At 51.0% G+C, this 19,549-nt stretch overlaps 2 protein-coding genes and 1 long non-coding RNA gene across 15 annotated transcripts in view; 2 read left to right on the top strand and 1 right to left on the bottom strand.

Moving 5' to 3' along the window:
- CASKIN2 (CASK interacting protein 2) overlaps positions 1-5,672 on the top strand; it is a 53,391-nt gene extending 47,719 nt beyond the window's left edge. For all 4 annotated transcript variants that reach the window (XM_071764013.1, XM_071764011.1, XM_071764010.1 and 1 more), the window contains 3 exons: positions 314-2,482; positions 2,598-2,904; positions 3,157-5,672. In XM_071764013.1, coding sequence (XP_071620114.1) covers positions 314-2,482; positions 2,598-2,904; positions 3,157-3,253 — 2,573 coding nt within the window. In that variant the 3' untranslated portion in view covers positions 3,254-5,672. The remainder of the gene's footprint in view (positions 1-313; positions 2,483-2,597; positions 2,905-3,156) is intronic.
- Positions 5,673-6,400: 728 nt separating this feature from the next.
- TMEM94 (transmembrane protein 94) overlaps positions 6,401-19,549 on the bottom strand; it is a 47,427-nt gene continuing 34,278 nt past the window's right edge. For 5 of the 10 annotated variants that reach the window (XM_071764014.1, XM_071764017.1, XM_071764016.1 and 2 more), the window contains 15 exons: positions 18,398-18,615; positions 16,988-17,169; positions 16,661-16,799; positions 16,007-16,122; positions 15,288-15,387; positions 13,833-13,941; positions 13,126-13,315; positions 12,490-12,567; positions 12,026-12,111; positions 11,431-11,512; positions 10,957-11,111; positions 10,551-10,645; positions 9,649-9,742; positions 9,250-9,420; positions 6,401-8,419 (listed from right to left, as the gene is read on the bottom strand). In XM_071764014.1, coding sequence (XP_071620115.1) covers positions 8,347-8,419; positions 9,250-9,420; positions 9,649-9,742; positions 10,551-10,645; positions 10,957-11,111; positions 11,431-11,512; positions 12,026-12,111; positions 12,490-12,567; positions 13,126-13,315; positions 13,833-13,941; positions 15,288-15,387; positions 16,007-16,122; positions 16,661-16,799; positions 16,988-17,169; positions 18,398-18,615 — 1,888 coding nt within the window. In that variant the 3' untranslated portion in view covers positions 6,401-8,346. The remainder of the gene's footprint in view (positions 8,420-9,249; positions 9,421-9,648; positions 9,743-10,550; positions 10,646-10,956; positions 11,112-11,430; positions 11,513-12,025; positions 12,112-12,489; positions 12,568-13,125; positions 13,316-13,832; positions 13,942-15,287; positions 15,388-16,006; positions 16,123-16,660; positions 16,800-16,987; positions 17,170-18,397; positions 18,616-19,549) is intronic. The other 5 variants (XM_071764015.1, XM_071764018.1, XM_071764020.1 and 2 more) reach the window with 2 other exon arrangements.
- On the top strand, positions 11,374-18,451 carry LOC139805536 (uncharacterized). The gene is made up of 3 exons (XR_011729850.1): positions 11,374-11,522; positions 17,867-17,934; positions 18,325-18,451. It is a non-coding gene; the product is annotated as an uncharacterized lncRNA (long non-coding RNA).

Below are 19,549 nucleotides of genomic sequence, written 5' to 3'. Positions count from 1 at the left end.
GGCCCGAGGCAGCTGCATTTCCCACCCAGGTGCCCACACCCCATTCTCCCTCAGGCTGGAAAGTGCAGGCACATCCTGGGAAAGGGCAGTTCATGGCTGTCCTAAGTACTCTCCTTGGCAGGCTGGAGCCAGGCGGTGGAGCCAGCCAGGTGGATTCTGGCCTTAGTTTATCTCCTCCCATAAGCAGGGTTTTGAAAACCTGGAGGCCTTTGCCCTGGTTGGTGACGTGAACACAACTCTCCTTGGCCAGGAAACAAAGGCTTTGAGGGTCAGAGCCAACTAACACCCCTTTCCTGTTGCAACCTTCCTGTAGGCCACCAGAAGAAGATCATGTTGGCTGTAAAGAAGCTCAGAGACCTCCGCAAAAGCCTCAATCAAGCTGAAGCAACACTTGCAAGACGCAAAGTCCCTGGTGCCCTGGACATCGTCACCATAGAGTCACTGGAGAATGGGGAGTGCCAGTCCCCACACACCCCCAAAATGACAACCTTCCAGGACAGTGAGCTCAGCTATGAGCTCCAGACAGCCATGTCCAACAGCTGCCATGAGACACTTGGCATCAAGAGCAGCCAGGGGATGTCACGGAGCCAGGAGAGCATTGGGATGCGGTCCCGGGGCTCGGGGCACTCACAGGACAATGTGCTGTCCCGGCACCTCTCCAGCCCCTCTCAGGAGAGCCTGGGCAGTGGGGAGAGCAGCAGCAGCAGCAGTGGGCAGTCCTGTGCACCACCCCGCAGCAGGGAGAGCCCGGCCAGCCTGCCGGGACGGCCCAGCCCTGAGCCCTACGGGAAGCTCGTGTCCCCCGAGGGGCTGAATGGCTGTGCCAATGGTGGTGGGGGCAGCCCTCTCAAGGAGAGGAACCTGCCCGAAGGCACGGATCAGTATGCCCGGCCCGTGGCTCAGAAAAATGGCGGGACACCAGCAGTCACCCCCTGTAGCCCTCCTCAGACCCCCAGCAAGACGACAGCCCCGTATGTCTTCATGTACCCACACGTCTCCTTGAAATCCCCAACAGCCCCAGAGCAGCCCAAGACCCTGGTGCACCCATACTCTTCCATCTCCTCTGGGCAGAAGAGCAGCCTGCAGACATCAGCCCAAAAAGCCTTCTCCTACCTGCACAGCCAGTGTGGCCCCACAGAGCCATCCTCCATGCCACCTCTGGCTGGGGCAGCCCCAGGTACCTGGCAGGCCGGGGAGCAACACAACGGGGGCGAAGGCTTCAAGTACAAGAAGCGTTCACACAGCCTGAACCGCTATGCGCTGTCAGACGGGGAACACGAGGAGGAGGAGGGGGGGGTGCCCACCAGCACCCTGGGCTCCTACGCCACCCTGACGCGGCGGCCGGGCCGCAGCCAGATGCCGCGGGCCTGTCTGCAGACGGACACCAAGGTGACCCGCAGCCAGTCCTTCGCCATCCGTGCCAAGCGCAAGGGCCCTCCGCCACCACCTCCCAAGCGCCTCAGCTCCGTCTCCAGCACCCTCACTGCCGAGGCAGGCAGCGAGCAGCCCCCCAGCCCCGAGCAGCAGCCCACAGCCCCCCAGGATGTGGCTGACATGGGTGCCAGCCCCGGTGACCCCAGCCGTGGTGGGACAGTGAAGAGCCTGGCGGCTGCGCTGGAGGGAACACCAGGAGCAAGTCTGCCCAAGCCCCTCCTGGCCCCAAAACCACTGCACGTGGCTCAGGAGTGCATCCCCAGGGCAGATGTGAACAATGAGTCCTGCAATGGCGGTGACAGCAGCTGTGCCCTGCTTTCCAATGCCAGCAGGGACCTGTTTGAGAGCAACAAGCCACGGAGACGGACATTCAGTGAGCCCAGCTCTCCCGTGACAGAAGCGGCAGCGCAGGGTGGGCGGGAGGATGCCTGTTCAGACACGGAGGAGGAGGCCAAGCCAGGAGTGTCCTCCTCATCCTCCCAGAACAGCTCCAGTGAGTGCATCCCCTTTGCAGAAGAAGGCAACTTAACCATCAAACAACGGCCCAAGCCTACTGGGCACCCCAAGACTGACGCGACTGCACCAGACGCGGAGCCCGGTTCCGAGCCGGTGGAGCCCCCCTGCTCTGCTGGGAAGGAGACAGCGGCGCCCACCACCACCGCTAAGGAGCCGCCCGTGCTGGAGTTCAACCTCACTGAGTCAGACACGGTGAAGCGCCGGCCCCGCTTCAAGGAGCGGGAGCCACTGCAGGCGGTGCTGAAGGCGTTCAGCATGGCGGGACAGGCTGAGGGGGGGGCCAGCCCCCCTACACCCCAGTATGCCCAGGCCCAAGCGGTGAGCATCGCAGGACCCACTGTTCTGGCACCAGCACCACGGGCCGGGCTGGCTGAGGATGCCTTTGATGATGACAGTGTGGAATTCAGGATTGCTGAGATAGAGAAAAGCATCTTGTCACTGGAGAAGGGGATTAAGAAAGCCCCAAGCCCCACCAAAGCCCCCAGCCCCACGGAGATGCTCGGCACTGCCGTGGTGAGGACACCCACTTCAGGTATGTGGCCTTGTGGGGTTGTGTCCAAGGTGGGGGTGAAGCCTGAGGCTGCTTCCTGCCCAGCTGGGTCAGTATGGCAGGCAAGGGGGATGCCACAAGTGCCCTTCCTTTGCAGATGTTCCCGCCAAGCACACCTCTGTGGCATCCACCAAGCTAGTCTTCTCTGGGCCCAAGACCATCTACCAGCAGGTCCTGCAGCCCTCCCGACACACTGTTGCTCCCTGGGCAGCTGCTGAGGCAGTGCCAGATGTGATTGGGCCCCTGGTGGGTCCGGGCTCACTGGCACTGGAGGCAGGCAGCAAGGTGTCAGCAAAGCCCTTGGCAGCTGCCCCGGGATCTGCCCTGACCCAGCACACCAACTCCAGCCTGGCCACCACACTGCAGGCAGCCGAGAAGAAGATCACAGCTGAGGAGGCAGAGAGGTGAAGCGATGCTCTGGGGGGAGAGAAACGCTGGGGTTGGGCTCCTTGGGCTGGAATTGGGAAGCCCCCAGCGAGGGCAGGTGAAGGGTTGTGCACTGGCATGTGCCTGTGGCACTCCAGGTCACAGGTGCTGGAGTCTGTGTACTGAGCTCGGGCTGATGCCAGCAGAGTCAGATCTGCTCTGGCCAACCTCACCCCATCAGCACCTGAAGCCTTTGGGCAGCATTTTGACTTTCTCCCTTTCCTCCCCAGCGCCCCCCGAGCTGTGCACTCAGCAAAAAACATCCTGGAAGACATCAGCAACATGTTTGATGACCTGGCTGACCAGCTGGACGCGATGCTGGACTGAGGCTTACTCCCCCTTCCCTTCCCCACCTCTGACCGCTCCACCACTGCCCCTCATGACAGGGGGAGAGCGGATCCGGCACGGAGCTGTGCCTCCAGATCTCTTCAGCCATCTCCCTCCCCACACTTTGCACTGCAGATGGGAACACAGCTGCCTCTCGTCACTTGCCCTTGGCTCCATGTCACACGTGCCAGCGTGGCCACGGGTTGGTTTCTGAGGGGGTCAGGCATTTCCCACCAGACTGGCAGCAGGAGGAGAGCCCAGAGCTGCACATGCAGTCCTGGAGGCCCTGGAGAAGCCCTCACTCCCTTGCACAGAGCCGAGGAGCCTCCACAAGGGACCCTTTTCTTTTGCCGCTGCATTGCTGAGTTCTGCCTCCTATTATTATTTATCCCCTGCCAACAATGTGTCAAAGGAGAGACCTCCCCAGGCAGCCGCCACCGAGCTGGCTATTTACTGAGCAGATCCGAGCCCCGGCAAGGCCTGACAGCAGCTAAAAGAAGACGGGGCTTGTCACAATTTGGCAGCTTGCAGAATGAGAAGGAACCTCTCTGCTTTGTTTGTTGCTTTTCCAAACGCATCAGCATCAGGCAGCGTGTAATCCAAGCAGATCGAAATCCCTCCAGTGGGACCCACAGACCCCTTGAGATGGGGCTGGCACAGCCTGCAGCTCAGTGGATGCTCCACCATGGCCCTGCCAAACATGGAGGTCACCTGCCCCTTCCCTGGAGTGATGAGGATGGTGATGGCAGTGCTGAAGCCGTGTGTGTGTGTCTGTGTGTGTGTGTATATGTGTGTGTGTGTATCTGTGTGTGTGCCAGTCCAGCAGGATCGTGCTGCTAACCAGAGGCTGCCCTCTGCTGACACCATGCCTGCACAGACCATCACCCCACTGCTTCCAGGGTGAAGTAGCAGTGTGGTTACTTTTGGTTTTATTTCCTCCCCTCTTTTTTTTTTTTTTTTTTTTTTTTCTTTTCCTCCCCTATCTCTTTTTTTGGTGGGAGAAAATACTCCCTTTTCCCACCCCACTTCCTCTGGGGGAGCTGCTGGCACAAACTCTGCCATGAGCATTGGTATCAGGAGTAGCAGCACTTGGGACTCCGAGGTGCTCCGTTGCAGCACTAAAAGCCAGGGGGAGAGGTGACCCCACGTGCATGGGGTGACTTCAGCCCCGTGGCTGCAGCTGGGGAGCAGCAGCGATAGCTCCGTCACATCCAAGCAGTAGGAACGGCTGCATAGCTTGGAGACAGATTTCTCCAGCAGGATCTGTTCAGTAGTGCATGTCTAAATATGTCCAAGAGCCCCGAACTTGGCTTGCACTCGGCATGCCAAGCACATGAAAGCATCAGAGCACCAGAAGGGAACTGAAGATTGTACTAAAGTGCTATTTGCTACAAAAAAAATGGGGAAAAAAATAATCTACATATCCTTTTTTTAAAAATCACCAAGAGAAATCAAACTGGAAAGGGAGAAGGAGGCTGAAGAGGCAGTTGTTTCCCAGTCTTTTAAGGACTTTGCTACTGAATTGGACTGTTTGCAGCCCCTGCTAGCAGAGCCCTCCTGGGGGTCTCTGCTCATGAGCAGCAGTGGTGCCACAGGCTGGATGGGGGGGAAGCACCTGCCTGGCTGAAAAGACAAAAAATCCCTGGAAAAAAAGAAAATAATTTTAAAAATCACATTGTTGGCTGGGACTTGACGTCAGTTCGAGGCGGTTAAGACATTTCTCTCCTGACTAATTGGTTGCTCTGATTTACACAATCCATCGAGTGTCTGTAAATGACTGTGTCTGACAGGCAAGTGCTACGTCGTGGATCCAATTGTTTTTAAATAGCTACAGCCAGTGGCACTTTATTAAAAGGTTTGCAGAAACCTTTTAAAACTGATTTTACTCTCACAAGTCAACCTGGGACAAGCCCAGTTATTTTTTTCCGATGTTGATAAACTGTAAATGTTTTGGGTTTTTTTAAAGGCCAATGTACATATTTTAAATGTGATTTATTATATATATTTACTAACCAGAACTGCAAGTCCTGTACTCTAGGGTCAGGGATGAGGACACTGGGGTGGAGCTGTTGCTGTCTGAGCCACCTGAGGGCAGCACTACGCTGCTCTCATTGTCAATAAGGGAATTAAACATTTGATTTTGCAGAAGAATGCCTATTTTTTAAGCTCTAGATCTCTATTTTGAAGCTACTGTATGGTGTGTAAGTTATGTACACTGCAACTGGGACTAACTGACCCCAGCTGCACCTGCTCTGTGCAGCAAGACAGTGAGGGGAAAAAATAGCCCATGTATTCACCAGACTGACAACAGATTTTAAACCATCTGCTCTGTTTGTGTTAATCATGTGTTTTGTTTTCCACTAACATCCATTAAGACTAAATTCTATTAAACAGTGGGGCATATTTTACCCTTTTGATAGTTTTGCCTGGTTGTCCTTCATGTCAAATCTGCCAAACGTGTTTCTTACTCTGAAGTTCATTGAGGATCAGCTTTATCCTGCCCTTCAAGTGCTTAAGATCTGTGTTTTCTCAGTTAATCTCCTGTGGTAATGTTCAGTTTGAGTCTTACAACCACAGCAGTAACGTGAGGTGAGAGCACTGGGGACCAACACAACCTCCCAGTGCTTCACTGGGAGGTCTGAAGCCTCAGCCCCCCCTGCCAGAGGCACAGAGCTCCTCAGTGACACCAGGTCCTGCTTTGCTCAGAACAAGCCCAGCTCCTGGCTCTCCATGCTGCTTTTCTCCAGTGCTTGCAGTGCCTGTTCCAGCTCACCCTGACCCTTCTTCAGAAGGCTTCAAACCATTCCACCAGCCAGGGACAAAGCTGCACCTGGGAACAACTTCGTGTGCTGTGCCAGGGCTCCAGGAGAGCACCAGGTTAGTGGACTGTTTCTCTATAGGAAGAGGCATCCAAAGCTGGACAAATGGTCCCAAAGCCGAGCAGAAAGTGGGGAAAAGTGTCCCAGGACCCAACTCTCAGGCTGTGTCCCCACAGCAGGTGAGCCAGGTAACTCCTGCCCTATGTCAGGGGCAGCCACACACCTTTTTTCCTCCTCACTCTGCTGGGTGTAAACTCCCTCCCACTCTCACAGTGTGTGTTATCCAAGACAATCATTTATTGCCATTCAGACACTGGATGCATCTGGGTCAGGGTTGGTTTGGGGTTTTTTTTTAATACAATTTACAAGTTTTAATACAAATCAAATATTTTTACATACATCCCCAAAATTTAATATAAAATATACACCATTTATAAACCTCTTTTGATGTAGGAAATTTCTTTCTGAAGCCATGCACCCTGACCCTCAGATACCTCCACCCAAAAGCCTCAAGTCCCTCCAAGTCTAGCAGGGGAAGGAGGGTGCAAGAAAAAAAACATTTATGATCACCCAGAGAAGGAAACCTTGGAGGTGCCTCTGGAGGAAGGTGTGGCCAGCAGGAAGCCCTGGTATCTGCTGCCTTTTATTACCTACAATTAGTGGCACAGGGCAACTGCTAAGGTGTCAAGGCAGGGAGGAAGGTTGCTTTGCAGGGATAGCTGGGAGTACCTTGCTGCCTCTGACTCCTGTTCAGCTTGGCCACAGAGGGAAGTGTGTCCCACCTGCTGGGTGAGCCTGGCATCAGATAGAAAAGCTGATTTCTCAGGTAATGGATCTAGAGCTGGCATTTGAAGTGAGACTGAGAAAGATGCAGCTTGTTCTCCTCGACCCAGGCAGTTCTGCATGTCCCAGAGGAGTGAAGGCAGAGTTCAGCCCAGCTGGTGAAGGTAGGCAGGGCTGCCTGGTACTGCTGTGTTCAGGAGAGCAGCCCTGCCTTCCCCTGCACAACCCTGCCAGCAGAACAGAACCTAAACATTACTCTCAGACTGTAGGAACAGGGGCCAGGCCTCTGAGCTGCTGCCTCAGCTGCCTCCCTCCAGCACCCTCTGTCTGTCCCCAGAGCTCAGAGGCTGTCTGTACCCCCTCTGCTCTCCTACCAGACCCCCAGCAGGGAGAGGGGTATTGCTTAGAGACACATAGGGGTGTGTGTGCTCTGTGGTTATGCTGAAATGTAAGGAAGACAAGGTAGAGCAGCAGGGCAGAGCTTGGGGGTTCCCAGCCAGCTCCCTGCCTGCCAGGTAAGGACCAGCAGCCATATATTGTAGTGTTGATATTGAGAGCAAAAATAGTGCCAGGATTTACCTGCTTTAGCCAGGTTTTAGAACTGGAAAGGGAGTCACTTCAAATGGCACTTCAAATCACAAAAATGAGAGCGGTTATGAACCTCTCTGTGGGCTGATGAAGCAGGTGAGAGTTGGGTCAACAGGGCTGGAGGAAGCTCAGCCATGCTGACTCCCTCTGCACCAGGCTCCAAGGCAGACATCTCCTCTTGCAGCCCCATCTCCTCCCTCCCTTCAGCACTCAGCAACAGACACATGGCTGCAGCAACGCTAGAGGGCAGGCCTGACACAGCCTGGGCATCACAGGGGCTTTTCCAGCACCCTGCCAGAAAGGCTTCCCAGTGTCCCCTTGGAAAGTGACCTCCAGTCCCTCACCTGGCACCCAGCACTCCTGGAGCAGCATGAGATGTGGCTCCTTTGCCCTTGGGTGCGGGGGTGAGGTGGGTGAGGGCACAGGCCATGCACACACACATCCTCCAGGAGAGCACACAGAGATGGAAAAATAAAATGGGTTTCAATAGAGATTTCTTTCTCCTGCAGCCCTATGTCTCCCCTGCTGGCCCCAGATTCTCCTGCCAGGTCAAGGAAATCCATCTGCTCACACAGAGGGAAGGAGTTGCTTCATTTTCAGCATCACCACCAACAAAAACCTCTGGTAATAAATAAATAAAGGAAGAGCAGCCTGAACAGCCACCAGAACTTGCAGGCTCCCTTTGAGAGTACCCTAGCAGGGGCAGGGTACTGCATACCTGCTGGGGGATCCTGACAGCAGTGCCCTGCCTGTGGCCCCTTAGAAGGTGCCAATTTGGCTTTGCAAGGAGGCTGCCTGGTGTGCATGCGTGAGGGAAAACTCCTTGAGCCTTTGGTGCAGCCACTATCCCAGTGCAGGATGTGGCTGTGTGGCCCTGGCTCCAGGGAACTCGAGCTGAAGTCTTTAAAATGGAGAATTCATCCCCAGCTTTGTTTCAAACTGCAACTTCTGCCTCTTCTGGTAACGGACCCGGACCCTGGAGAAGGCAGAATAAAGACAGTCAGCATGTGGAGGGGTGGAAGGCAAAGCTGCCCCACTGCAATTCCTGAGCTGCACAGCCCCAAGAAGCCCAGCAGAGCCTGGCCTGGACTCCGTGGTACCCTGGGAGAGGAACTGAATCCAGAGACCAACCCATGGTCTCAGCCCTAACCCACCCAGCCAAGTCCCATCTCCAGGGCCACCAGAGACAGGTCCAGAAATCCTTCCCAGGAACAGAAGCAACAACTCTGTCCCCACCAGGATCCCCTGTAATCCCCACTGCCTTTGCTCACCAGCCCATTTCCTGCATCAGTCCTCATTAATGTGAACTCCCAGCTCTGGCTGCTCCCTGTGCTGGGAAGAACAGTCACTCACTTTGCCTGCTACTAATTCTTGGCTTCAGCCACTTCCCGTGAAACTGAGTCCCACAGTCCAGGCACTGTGTGAAGATGTTTCCTCTGCTCTGATTCAATGCCTCTCTGTCCTCCTGAGATGAGATGGAGAGAACAGCCCTCTCCAATCTCATACTGGTATTTCATAGACCTTGGCTGTCTCCCTCTCATTGCTTTGCGATAAGAAAATTTTGGTCTCCCTTCCTGCTCCCAATCACTGCCACTGCCCTTCCCTGACCCTCTTTCCTCCCCTGCACTTCCTCCCTGAGAGGTGGAACAGGGGTTTGCACACAATTCCCAGGTGATTTACACAGTGCAATCATCTTTTCCTTTCTACTCCCCTCCCTGTTCCCTGTGCATCGTTTTTCTGCAGCTCAAGGCCAGGCTGAAGTGAGGCTCCAGCCTTTTCTCCCCATGTTCCCTACCACCCCCACACCTGATCTCATGCAGCTTGACAATCTCATTGATGATCACCACAAGGACCAAGGAAAGAAAACCCAGGAGCCACGAGACCGGGGAGATGGAGATGTGATTAAAGGTCAATGAAGAATCGAGGTTTTGCCAGAGTTTCAGGTCCAGCACAGTCTGTGCCACTTGCCCCAGCAATCTGAGATCATAAACAGACAGAGCAAACTTCAGCAGAGCCAACAAACTCCCAGGACCAGCAGATCAGGGTTTAGGCCCTGATGTCACACCCCTGATTCGCAAGAGACCCTTCACCAAGTCAGCTGTGGGGAACATTTTCCTCAGCACCACCAAACTGGTGCTGGGTCAGGTCTAGAGCCCTCCCGCCTGCAGCACTCTGAGTGCCCCATCAGGGCCTGGGGATACTCACACCACAGCCACAGTCAGTGTCCACCACCGGTTGGACAGGGGGCTCTTCTTCCACAAGGGTTTGGTGCGATGGACGTGGGTGATGGAGATGAACACTGTGGGGACAGAGGGACAAGGAGGCTTTTTAGGATCACACACAGGGCAGAGCATTTGCTCAGCTTTTGCTTGGCCTCTTCAAAACAACGTTTCCCACCTGCCAGGCAGAGCCTCCCTGCCTTGCCTCAGCAGTCTGAAGGAGATAGAGCAGCAATGCACACTGCCTCTCAAACCAGGAGGCCTGGGTTGTTGGCCTGGACACATCTCAACATGGAGTGCTCTGCCTGGCACCAAGGCACAGCACCCCATGGCATGGAGAAAAGGGAGTAGAGACCCTTTAAGGTTGTCAGAGAGCAGCTGAAGCTACTCTGCCAGGCAGCCATGTGCAGGTGATGAGGGTCAGCCAGGTGCTGGCTCCCCACCCCTTCAGAGGGTTTAAAAAGGCTTCCAAGCCCCAGGGCAGTCACAGCAGCAGGGATACTGCTTGGGGGGAGGAAATGGGGTGCTTCACAAAATGGCTGCAGGCACATAAGGTTTTTACAGGGCAGGGAATATTTCTGGAGAGCTGCTGGATGCTGCTGGCTGATTTGCAAGAAGGCAAGGATGGATGCTGCTCTTCTGGCAAGACTGGAAAGGAGTGGGCACTTCACCAGGCTGGTAGGAGGCAGAATCAGCCCTGAAGGTTCTGCCTTTAATCTATTAGGGCAAAGTTTAGTAAAACAAGGGGCTTAATCCCTGTGCTGAGAGGCCACTGCTCTGTCTGCTTCTACCAGGGAGTTCATGCTCTGGCAAGGGGTCAAAGAAAGAGGCAAAAGATTCAAATTTTCCTCCAGGGTGGGAAGTAGGAGTCTGGGAACAGGGACTTACCTGTGTGTAAAACAATCAGGCCAGCTGTGAGCTTCTGGGCTACAAGAAGAGCATTGGAGAATGTCCCAAACCAGTCAGGAGCACCATCAGCATTACTAGTAAGTGAGAGAATATAGGAAAGAAGTCAACAGTGGGAACGTGGGCCATGTCCTCCTCTGATAGCTGAGAGAACTAAAAGTGACCTTGGAGTCAGGCTGTCCCTCTACCAGCAGGGAACAGTGAGCAAGTCCCCAAAAGATGCCACTGTCAAGGAATAAGGAGAGCACCCAGCCCTCTGTGTAGCTGTTCTAGTTGAACCATGCAACAGCCTGAGGCTTGTTAGAGGGGAACCAGTTCTGCCTGGGAAGGGGTGAGAGCAACAGGCCCTGCAGGGTGAGGGGTGTGTGTGCCAGGCTCAGGTCCTCACCTGTGCAGCATGATGGAGGAGCAGGCTGTGAGGTTGAGGCTGGTAGTGTTCACCTCTTTGCAGGACTCGTGCAGTGTAAACCCGAAGCAGATGAGGCAGGAGCAGATGGTGAGGCTGAATTTCAGCAGGAAGCAGAACAGGAAATAATGCTGAGTCTGTGGATAAGGGAGAGGCAGGAGGATGACACAGCTATGTAACCAGCCCAACCTTCCTGCAGGAGCCATCAGGGAATTGGTGGCTCCAAAAGACAAGCTGTAGCACAGATGAGACCCTGCACTGTGGATCTGTCCAGGGAATTTGCTGGCACTGAGGGATTCTCTTCCTGCCCATGCCAGGCTTTTGGACAGCATGGCTCATGCCATGGGCCAGTTTACCAAGGGAGGTGGGAAGGCAGAGGGCCTTAGGTATGCATCAACACTGGGATGAAGCAAAAGAGAAAAATGTGTGAACATTTTAATCTGATAGGCCACTTACCTTCTTAGGAATGGAAGTCAAGTTTTTTCCTGTTGCCATGGTCATGATGGAGCTGTGGGGAGGCTTGCCCAGGAGTGAAATGCTGGAGAAAGGTAAGTTAGTCTCAGTACTAAGTTCATAGAACAGAACTACTGCTTTTTTGTCTGTGTCTAATATCTGAACCAAAACAACCTTGTTGGACTGCTTGAAGCATTGAAACTGATCTGGCCACTGCCTCAACTTGTGCTGTAAAAGGTGTCATTCATGGCAGGAACAGAGAGGGAGAGTGGTGACCTCCAAATGTGTGATAGGCAAAACCCACCCATGGTACCTTGGTCTCTGTGTGATACCCAGCCAGTGCAACAGCATCAGGATTAGAAGATGATTTTCAGCTGGAGGGTCAACAGCAACTCTCAGACTGCAGGCAGGGCTAACACAGCAGACTGCAAATGTTCCTATCTGTGTTTTCAAAGGCCTTGTCAAAGCAGGTGCTTGGAATAACCCTTGCAGTCTTCTTAGCATGCAGTGGGTGATATCAGCTTTCTCTTAACAAAAGCACAGTGAAGCTGTGTGCATCCTGTGGTTTAGAGGCAGGAGATTCCACTCTGATACTTACCTGAGCAGTGGATAGCAGAAACAGGAGAGCCACACAATGTCTGTGGTACTGAGGATGGGGGGCAGCTGCACCAGGCAGGAGAGGAACTGGAGAGAAACAGTCCAGAGTAAAGAGCATGAGCAGTGCTGGGACAGCCTTGTTACCATCCTCTACCCCAAAACACTGGGATGAGCTAATAACCAGGCTGCCACTACAGTCCCTTCACATGATCTAGGCTGCTGGGTGCTGCTTTTGTTCAAGGAAAAAGGAGTTTAAAAGAAACCTCTGCGTGAGGGTTAAGGAGAAGGGACAACCCAGGCTGAGATCACGTAGTCTCTACCTGTAACTTCCTCAAACATGCTGTGGAAACCTGACTAAAGGACACCCTCCTCTGTTGCAAGATGGCCCTGCTGCAGCCACCCACATCTGTGCTAGCACTCTTGCCTTCTGAGCTAAATGCTGTCCCCAGCCAGGTCAGGACTCACCTGAATGACAACCAAGGTCAGCTGGCACTGCAGCAGGAAGAGGAAACACTTGCGGATCCCATAGGTTGCGTGCCTGGCCTGGAAGGAAGCAGAAGCCCTCAGAGCCCTGGTTGTGATGGGAGCAGTTATCAGCCAAGAGCAGTTACTGGCAGGCAGGGCCAGAACATGTGGCCTGCAGGGGAAGTGGGAGGGGAGAGGATCTGGACACAGTGTAAGCAAAAGGGGAAGGTCTCTTGCCTAGATGTATAAGTTGGAAAGAAAAGGCAGAATTTAGCCAAGGGATGAGTTTGTTTAAACCTTGTGGCTTTTATGAGGTAACACTTCTCTCCAGCACTGCATTGTTGTCTGTCTAGGGATCTCTGCAAGTTTACTCTTTAGTCAGTTGAACAATACTCATGCCTCTTTCCACAAGGCACCATTTCCAAACCATCCCCTACATCTTGGTCTGGTAGGGCCAGGCAGGAAGAGTCTCTCTTGTTGTGCTTCCTGAACAATGGACAGGAGACATGAGCAAAGCTAATGCTGGCAGCTTGCTGTGGGCAGCTCCACAAGAATGCTCACCTCAGCTCCTGGCTTTGCTCTTTGTGAGCTGCAGGCAGAGGGGTGAATAAGAGGGAGGGGATGTGCCTGGCTCACCTGCTCAATAAGCCTGATGATGCTGGTGCTCTCCTCTTGGCGGAAGGACATGGAGCAGGGGAGGCTGTTGAGGTGCCCTGAGAGCTGCAGTGGGGTGAGCTCTTCAGAAACATGAGTCAGGGTGGTGCTGGTGGCATAGCCAAAAGTCTCCCAGGAGCAGCGAGACGGGTAGAGGGGATCCAGGGCTATACTGCAAGGGCAAGGCAGGAGCATTAGTTGAAGTCCTCACCCCAGAGGAGAAATTGTTCAGCTGGCAGTCCATGCCACTGCTGTCTGCCTTGCTGGTAGAGAAGTACTGAGCAGACATGAATTTAGGATTAATCTCTCAAGACTCTCAGTGATTCCTAGAGAAACAATGAACATATTTGGATCTGTAGCTTGAGGTCAACAAATTGACTGATCCAGAGGGGCACTTCCACTCTTTCATGCAATGAGAAGCATTTTAATGCCAGTTAAATAGTGCCCAATAGTTCATCATGCAAGAGTAACATCTTCCTTTCAAAGATGGAGAAATATCTCTGTGTCAAGGCAGCAAGGTATTCCAAACAATACCACCCAGATCTCCCCTATGGAGACAAATGCAGCTAAGAATGGGCAGAGCAATTGTGAGCACTCCCTGCACAACCCACAGGTCTGCTGTAAACAATGGCTGGGCACTTGCTAAGCACAAGGCAAAGGCAGCTGGAAGAGTATGGATTCTGCCCCACCTGATATCACTTTGCAGGAAGAGGCAGCTATTCCTCAGGTTGGCAGAGCTTCCCAGACAGCAAGTCACCTCCCCATACTCCTGCATGATCTTGATCATCTCACACATGGCTGCAAAGGGACAGGAGAAACACAGTTTACCTCATTATGCACACAAGGATGCAGTGTCTCACACACCCTTTCCAGTCTGGGTAACAAGCAGTCAGATCTTTTAAAATTACCCCAACTGATACTCATCACTCTTGTATAGTGAGATCAAAGTCAAAGTACACAATTAGACAGCTAATTTCATTGCAGTCCAAGTGCTCTGTATACCTGCCTCCTGCAGAGCTGTAGGTATATCCTGAGTTTATAATACAGATGGCTTCAGCATCAAATGATCTTGTCAGAAAACAGCAGAAATTAAATAAACCTAAATAATTCAAACCTGAAATAAATTTTAAATTCAGCTCAGCAGCACATCAAAACTGCAAGTCTAAATCAACAGAGGGAATATAACAAATAACTCTAAAGGCAGTGCCACACTTAGCCATACTCAGAATCAGCCCATTACTGCACTCCCATCACTACCTTTAGCCTTCATCAATCTTTATGCCCTCCTGGGGCCTCAAAATCAAAGCTGCTGCTTGATCTGAGATTTCTTCTGGAGCTCTGTGCACAGTACTCAGTGTGTGTATGAATTTTCTAGAATGCTTTAGGCAAAAAACCTATCACAAATCCAAACCCATCCTCTGCAGTTCCTATGTAAACAATTTTATCTAAATGATCTGGTGCACCCAGATGCACAGCACAGTGAGGGGTTAGATGAAGTCTGAAAGTGCCACTTATGTCAGAGAGGAAATCTCTTGGGAGATGACTGCTTGGGTTGACTGGGCTGTAACTGGTTCTCACTGGCACTCTGTAAGCTATGCCAAATCATAGTGATGCTTAGCACTTCCACTGTAGACTGGATAGGTATTAGCTACCTCAGCATCCAGCTCCTTTCTTAAAGTATCCTTCAGAATTTGCCCTTTCTGGACTCTGCAGTTAAAAACTCTGCAAAGCAGCAGAAAGTGTCAACAGCAACTGTCAGAGGAAAATTATTCTGGGAAGTGGTTTCCGAGTTATATAAGGCAGTGAGGGTTGTGAGCAGAGATCAAAGCCTCCTAGCACACTGATAATGCTTATTTAATAAAAGGCAGCAGTGTTTTGGATATTTGCTTTTGTGTCTCTTACACATGCAAATTGGAAGGAGTGGTTCTTAGCCCAGTTCTGTAGCTAGGAAACAGCTGCATGAAAATGAAGTTAACACCTGGCTTCCCACGGGTAGCAATAGAGGGTCATTAATATCAAAATCATGAATTTAATATCAAAGATGATTCCTGCTGTATCCCCTGTCCATAACCAGGTGAGCCAACAGATGGGGAAGGGGTACTCCTGGGCAGTAGTAGGACAGATCCAGGCTCTGTGCCACTTACTCTCTGGGGTACAGTCTGTGAAGAGGGGCACCAGCAAAGGCACATTGTCTATGTTCTGCAGGTGAGGTCTCACCTGGTGGATTCCCCTTGGGAGTTTGGCCTGAAAAAGAGAAAGAAAAGATTAAGCAGGGAAGTGTGTGAGGGAGAGGCATTTCAGAGGGAACTCCTGAAATGAGAACTGTGATTCCCACAATTATGCAACTTCAAGATCAGATACAAACAGGTGTCCCAGCAGTCAGAACCTGGCTTTCCCAAGCACTGTAAAAAGTCTTCTGCTAAAGTCCTACACTGCCACACCAAGCTGTCTGTGCCTGCTCTCAGGGTTTGTCAGATCAGCAAAATAATCCTCTGCTCAAGGATTTCTAAGGACTTTTTACATGTGTGGAGAATCTAGTCAGAGACTTTGCTGTGAAGATGTTCTTGCTCCCTGCTCAGCACATGGAAAGAAGATCAAGACAAACTGAGATGTGGGTCTCAAGGTTACCCTGTGTGTGGTCATCTCCATTCCTAAACCCCAAAGAAAAAACCTGTTCAGCAAAAGTGATTAACTGAGACAATCCCAAACTTCCCAAGCTATAGATACCAGTCTGGAAGAAGGGTGTAGGAATTCCAATGTAAATGAATCAATCTGCTTCAAAGAGGAAACCCCCCTGGGAGTAATGAGATGATACTGCTGCCCATGACAACTGCACAAGATGTGTAGGGAAAGAGGGCCTCACCCTGTTACAGTCCTCCAGGAAGCTGGGGATGTCACTGTCTGTTGGCTGAAAGCTGATGAGATCTGAGTGTCCTTCCTCTTCCATCAGCAGAAGCCCCTCCACATCATCTCTAGAAACTGGAGAAGAGAGAAGCAGCAATAAGCACAAACCTGCCTCTACCCCCCTGTGCCACCTACATGGTAAATTCACGTGGTGCTGCAGAAGCCTGGAAACGTGAGGCCTGATTTTCTAGGTTAGCAACACTAAGATCCCACTCAGTCATCTAAAATGCAGTATTTTTAGATGACTAATCTGCTCAGAGGTAGATATATGAGCCTAGTCTCTGCTCTTAGATAAACTAACACAGTAGTTTATCTGTTCTGGTCTCCTTCTAGGGGAAGAATACAGAAATCACATCTGAAGTAGGAAAAACAAGTAATGCACAGACAAGAGACCCTCAGTGGCTTGACCAGGGCCCCAGCAAGGTTAGAAAGGCTGTAAATGTAAAGCCTTCTTGTTCATACACACACATCTCAGTGTTGTGCCCATTCAGTTTTGTGCTCAAAGCTCTGAAGTATGAGATCTGGTGAGGACACGGAAACCTATCAATGGACTTAAAAGAACAGCCAGAAGACACTTGTGGCATTCAAAGTGGCTTAGGTGCAGTTCTCTCACCCTGATGTAGGTCATCGTGCAGAGAACCAGCATGGCTGGGGCTAGAGGGAGGGATCTCTGAGCCAGGCACATCACCATTAGGTGTTAAAGATATGTGGCAATTCCAGCCAGTCTCAAGACCCATTTTCTCAGCAAACACCTGTAAGTGAGCAGACAAAAGGCTTTAATGTAGAGGTACTGCAAACCAATGCCACACTGCAGTGCAGGCACCTTCTGGACCTACCAGGTAACTGAATCAGATTAACCTTAGATTGCACTGGAGATAAAGCCTCCAGTCAGACAGGCAGGGGACATGCAGGTTCAGGGGGTTCAGCAGAGGCAGCTTACCTTGCTTTTGAGCTCATCTTCCAGGGAGAAGTAGACAAAACGAATGCAGGCATTGACCAATCCATCAATGAGGCGAACGATGTCAAGGCGGGCCTGATACTGAGATGAGACCATTCCCATGAAGATCTGTCCACTCAGAGCCTGGATACAGTCTTCCTTCTCCATCACTTCCCCAATCCCTTCTTCAGGCATGCAAACAACATCCAATCACATTGAGACACAAGGGGCCAGATGTGCATCAGACAAAGCACACATGGTGGGAGAGGCCACCAAGATCACACCCGAGGACACAGTACCCAGATACCCAAAAACATGCAGATATGCAGAGGAAGAGGAGGAAAGATGAAGAGACATCCGTTTGTCCCAGCATACCCAGTCACAGAAGTAGTTTCAGGACATCCCCACATATGTCACCAAGAACAGAAGTGTGATACAGTGAGCATGGAAAGGAAAAAGACAAAACAGAAGGCACGTGTCAGTCACAGGGAACTGGGGCAGAAAGGTGAAGGATGTATGCTGCATAATGATCACATGTGCATTTTAAACACATCATACTGTGCTTAAAGAACATGGTGAGGGTAGCTGAGGCAGTGGCATCAGAGTATGAGGGGCTGATGCAATGGAACTGGAGGGTGTTCCTGCCAGTGACACTGCAGACACTCCCAAAGAGCCTGCAAAGGCTCTTTTGACAGGGTTCCTTCACCATCACCACATCAGCCTATGGTGAATGGCAGCTGGATGCAGCATGAGAAACAAAATAAGAAAACACTTCAGACAGCTGGAAGGCTTGCCACAGGTGGGAGTGAAAAAGTGTTTTGAAAACACTCAGTCACAACTGCTTCCCAGCTCTTGAAAACCCCCATTATCCACTTTTCACAGAATGGGAGACCAAGGCAGAAGGAGATTAAGACTGGTTTTCCAGAAGAGCCTCCTGGAGTAATGCAATGGTATGTGCTTATTTCTCAGTTTCCATTGCTATTTTGGGGTAGAGGTACAATCCTTCTAGAGGGAAGCAATTTCTACAGCACAGCAACCAAATCCATCAAGGTAGAACAGTTGCATATCACCAAACATTCAGTTCCTTTTAAGAAACCAATATGTGTGATTTCCATAGACTTAGACAAATAACAAACCAAGTATTCAAATACCCAGAAGTTTTGACTCTCAGTTGCCTGATTTAAGAAACAGACTTCCCACAAGAATTTCTCTGCAAGCCTCAATGACTTAACTAGAAACCTACCTGCCAGCTGCTACATCATTACTTCCTCTGGAAATGAATCTACTTCAGAAATCATTAGTTCTCAATTTCTGTCTGATGCTCTGAAAAACCATTACAGCTCTAGACTGACCAGAAAGCAAGCACCTGGCCCAGCAGCAGACTTGATTATAGACAGCACAGGAGACACATACCATCTGAGCTCCAGCTATTCCTCCGACTGCTCTGCTTGATGGGGGTTGTCCCAGGGAGGTCACAGCATGTGAAGATAGCACTCTGCCCAGGGACCTGCACCAGTTCTATGCACTTGCCATTGAGCTGGGAGGACAAGGCACAATGCATTGGCTTGTATGCAAAGGCAGAACAGTATCCTGAGAGGCAGGCTCGCTGGTAAAAATCTAACACCTTCTTCCTGTGTGGAAGAGAGAAAAAAACACAGGAGAATAAAGTCCCTTCCAACTCAAACCATTCTATGGAATGTGCTGCATTTCTGATAACGTTCACTGCAGTTCAATGTAGAAACCACCAGTTGGGTATTTGGAAAAATGTGTTCCATGAGGATTGGTCAGAGACTCTGAAAAAGCCTTTTCTTACTGTTTCTGCATTTTCTGAGCTGCAGGCACTACAGGGCAACAAAAACACACTCCAGCAGGAGCAGTTTTGAATGTTTCTGTTTGTTCATCAGACAGATTGATGAGTAGGAACACAGTGGTCTTTGAATACACTTACTAATATAATATGCTCTATATAGCTGCCACATGACTCCAAGGAAGTTAACTGCATGACAGCAGAAGTTTCAGTCATTAGAGATGATTTATCTGTAGGCAAATACATGAAGGAAGGAACTGATAACTCTGGTAATAGTATCTATGGCAGAAATAGTTTAGTAACAGACTTTTCTCCTATCCCCTTTCAGAGTTTAGGTCCCAGGAGCTGTGTGTGAAGTCTCTGTTTAGTCAGTATTCAGTCATTGGAATAGCATGAAGTTCTCTAAGTTAAAATCACAATGGTAACAAATTAAGACTACACATGGGAGTGGTTTTTTGCCTTCTAAGGTGATAAATATTTCAGAAAGGATCAGTAAGAGTTTTCTTACATCTGACAATAAGCAGACTTACAAGAACAATGTGCTACCAGTCAATTAAACTAAATATTACTGGTCTGCTCTGATAGCAGGAACAGAAATGTAGCTTGTAGATGAAAATGCCACCAACACCTTTTAGTCCTGCTGCAGCAGGACTGGTTCAAAGCTGTCAGCAGCAGGTGGAATTGATCACTTTGCATTTCATGTAAGACAAGGCATTTGTCTTGAATAACAAAACAAATTCTCTGCCACCAGTACATGA

Source organism: Heliangelus exortis, chromosome 20 (assembly GCF_036169615.1).
Source record: "Heliangelus exortis chromosome 20, bHelExo1.hap1, whole genome shotgun sequence".
NCBI classification, from domain to species: Eukaryota; Metazoa; Chordata; class Aves; order Apodiformes; family Trochilidae; genus Heliangelus; species Heliangelus exortis.
The sequence above is the reverse complement of the archived record's forward strand: the minus strand, read 5'-3'. Positions and strand labels throughout refer to the sequence as shown.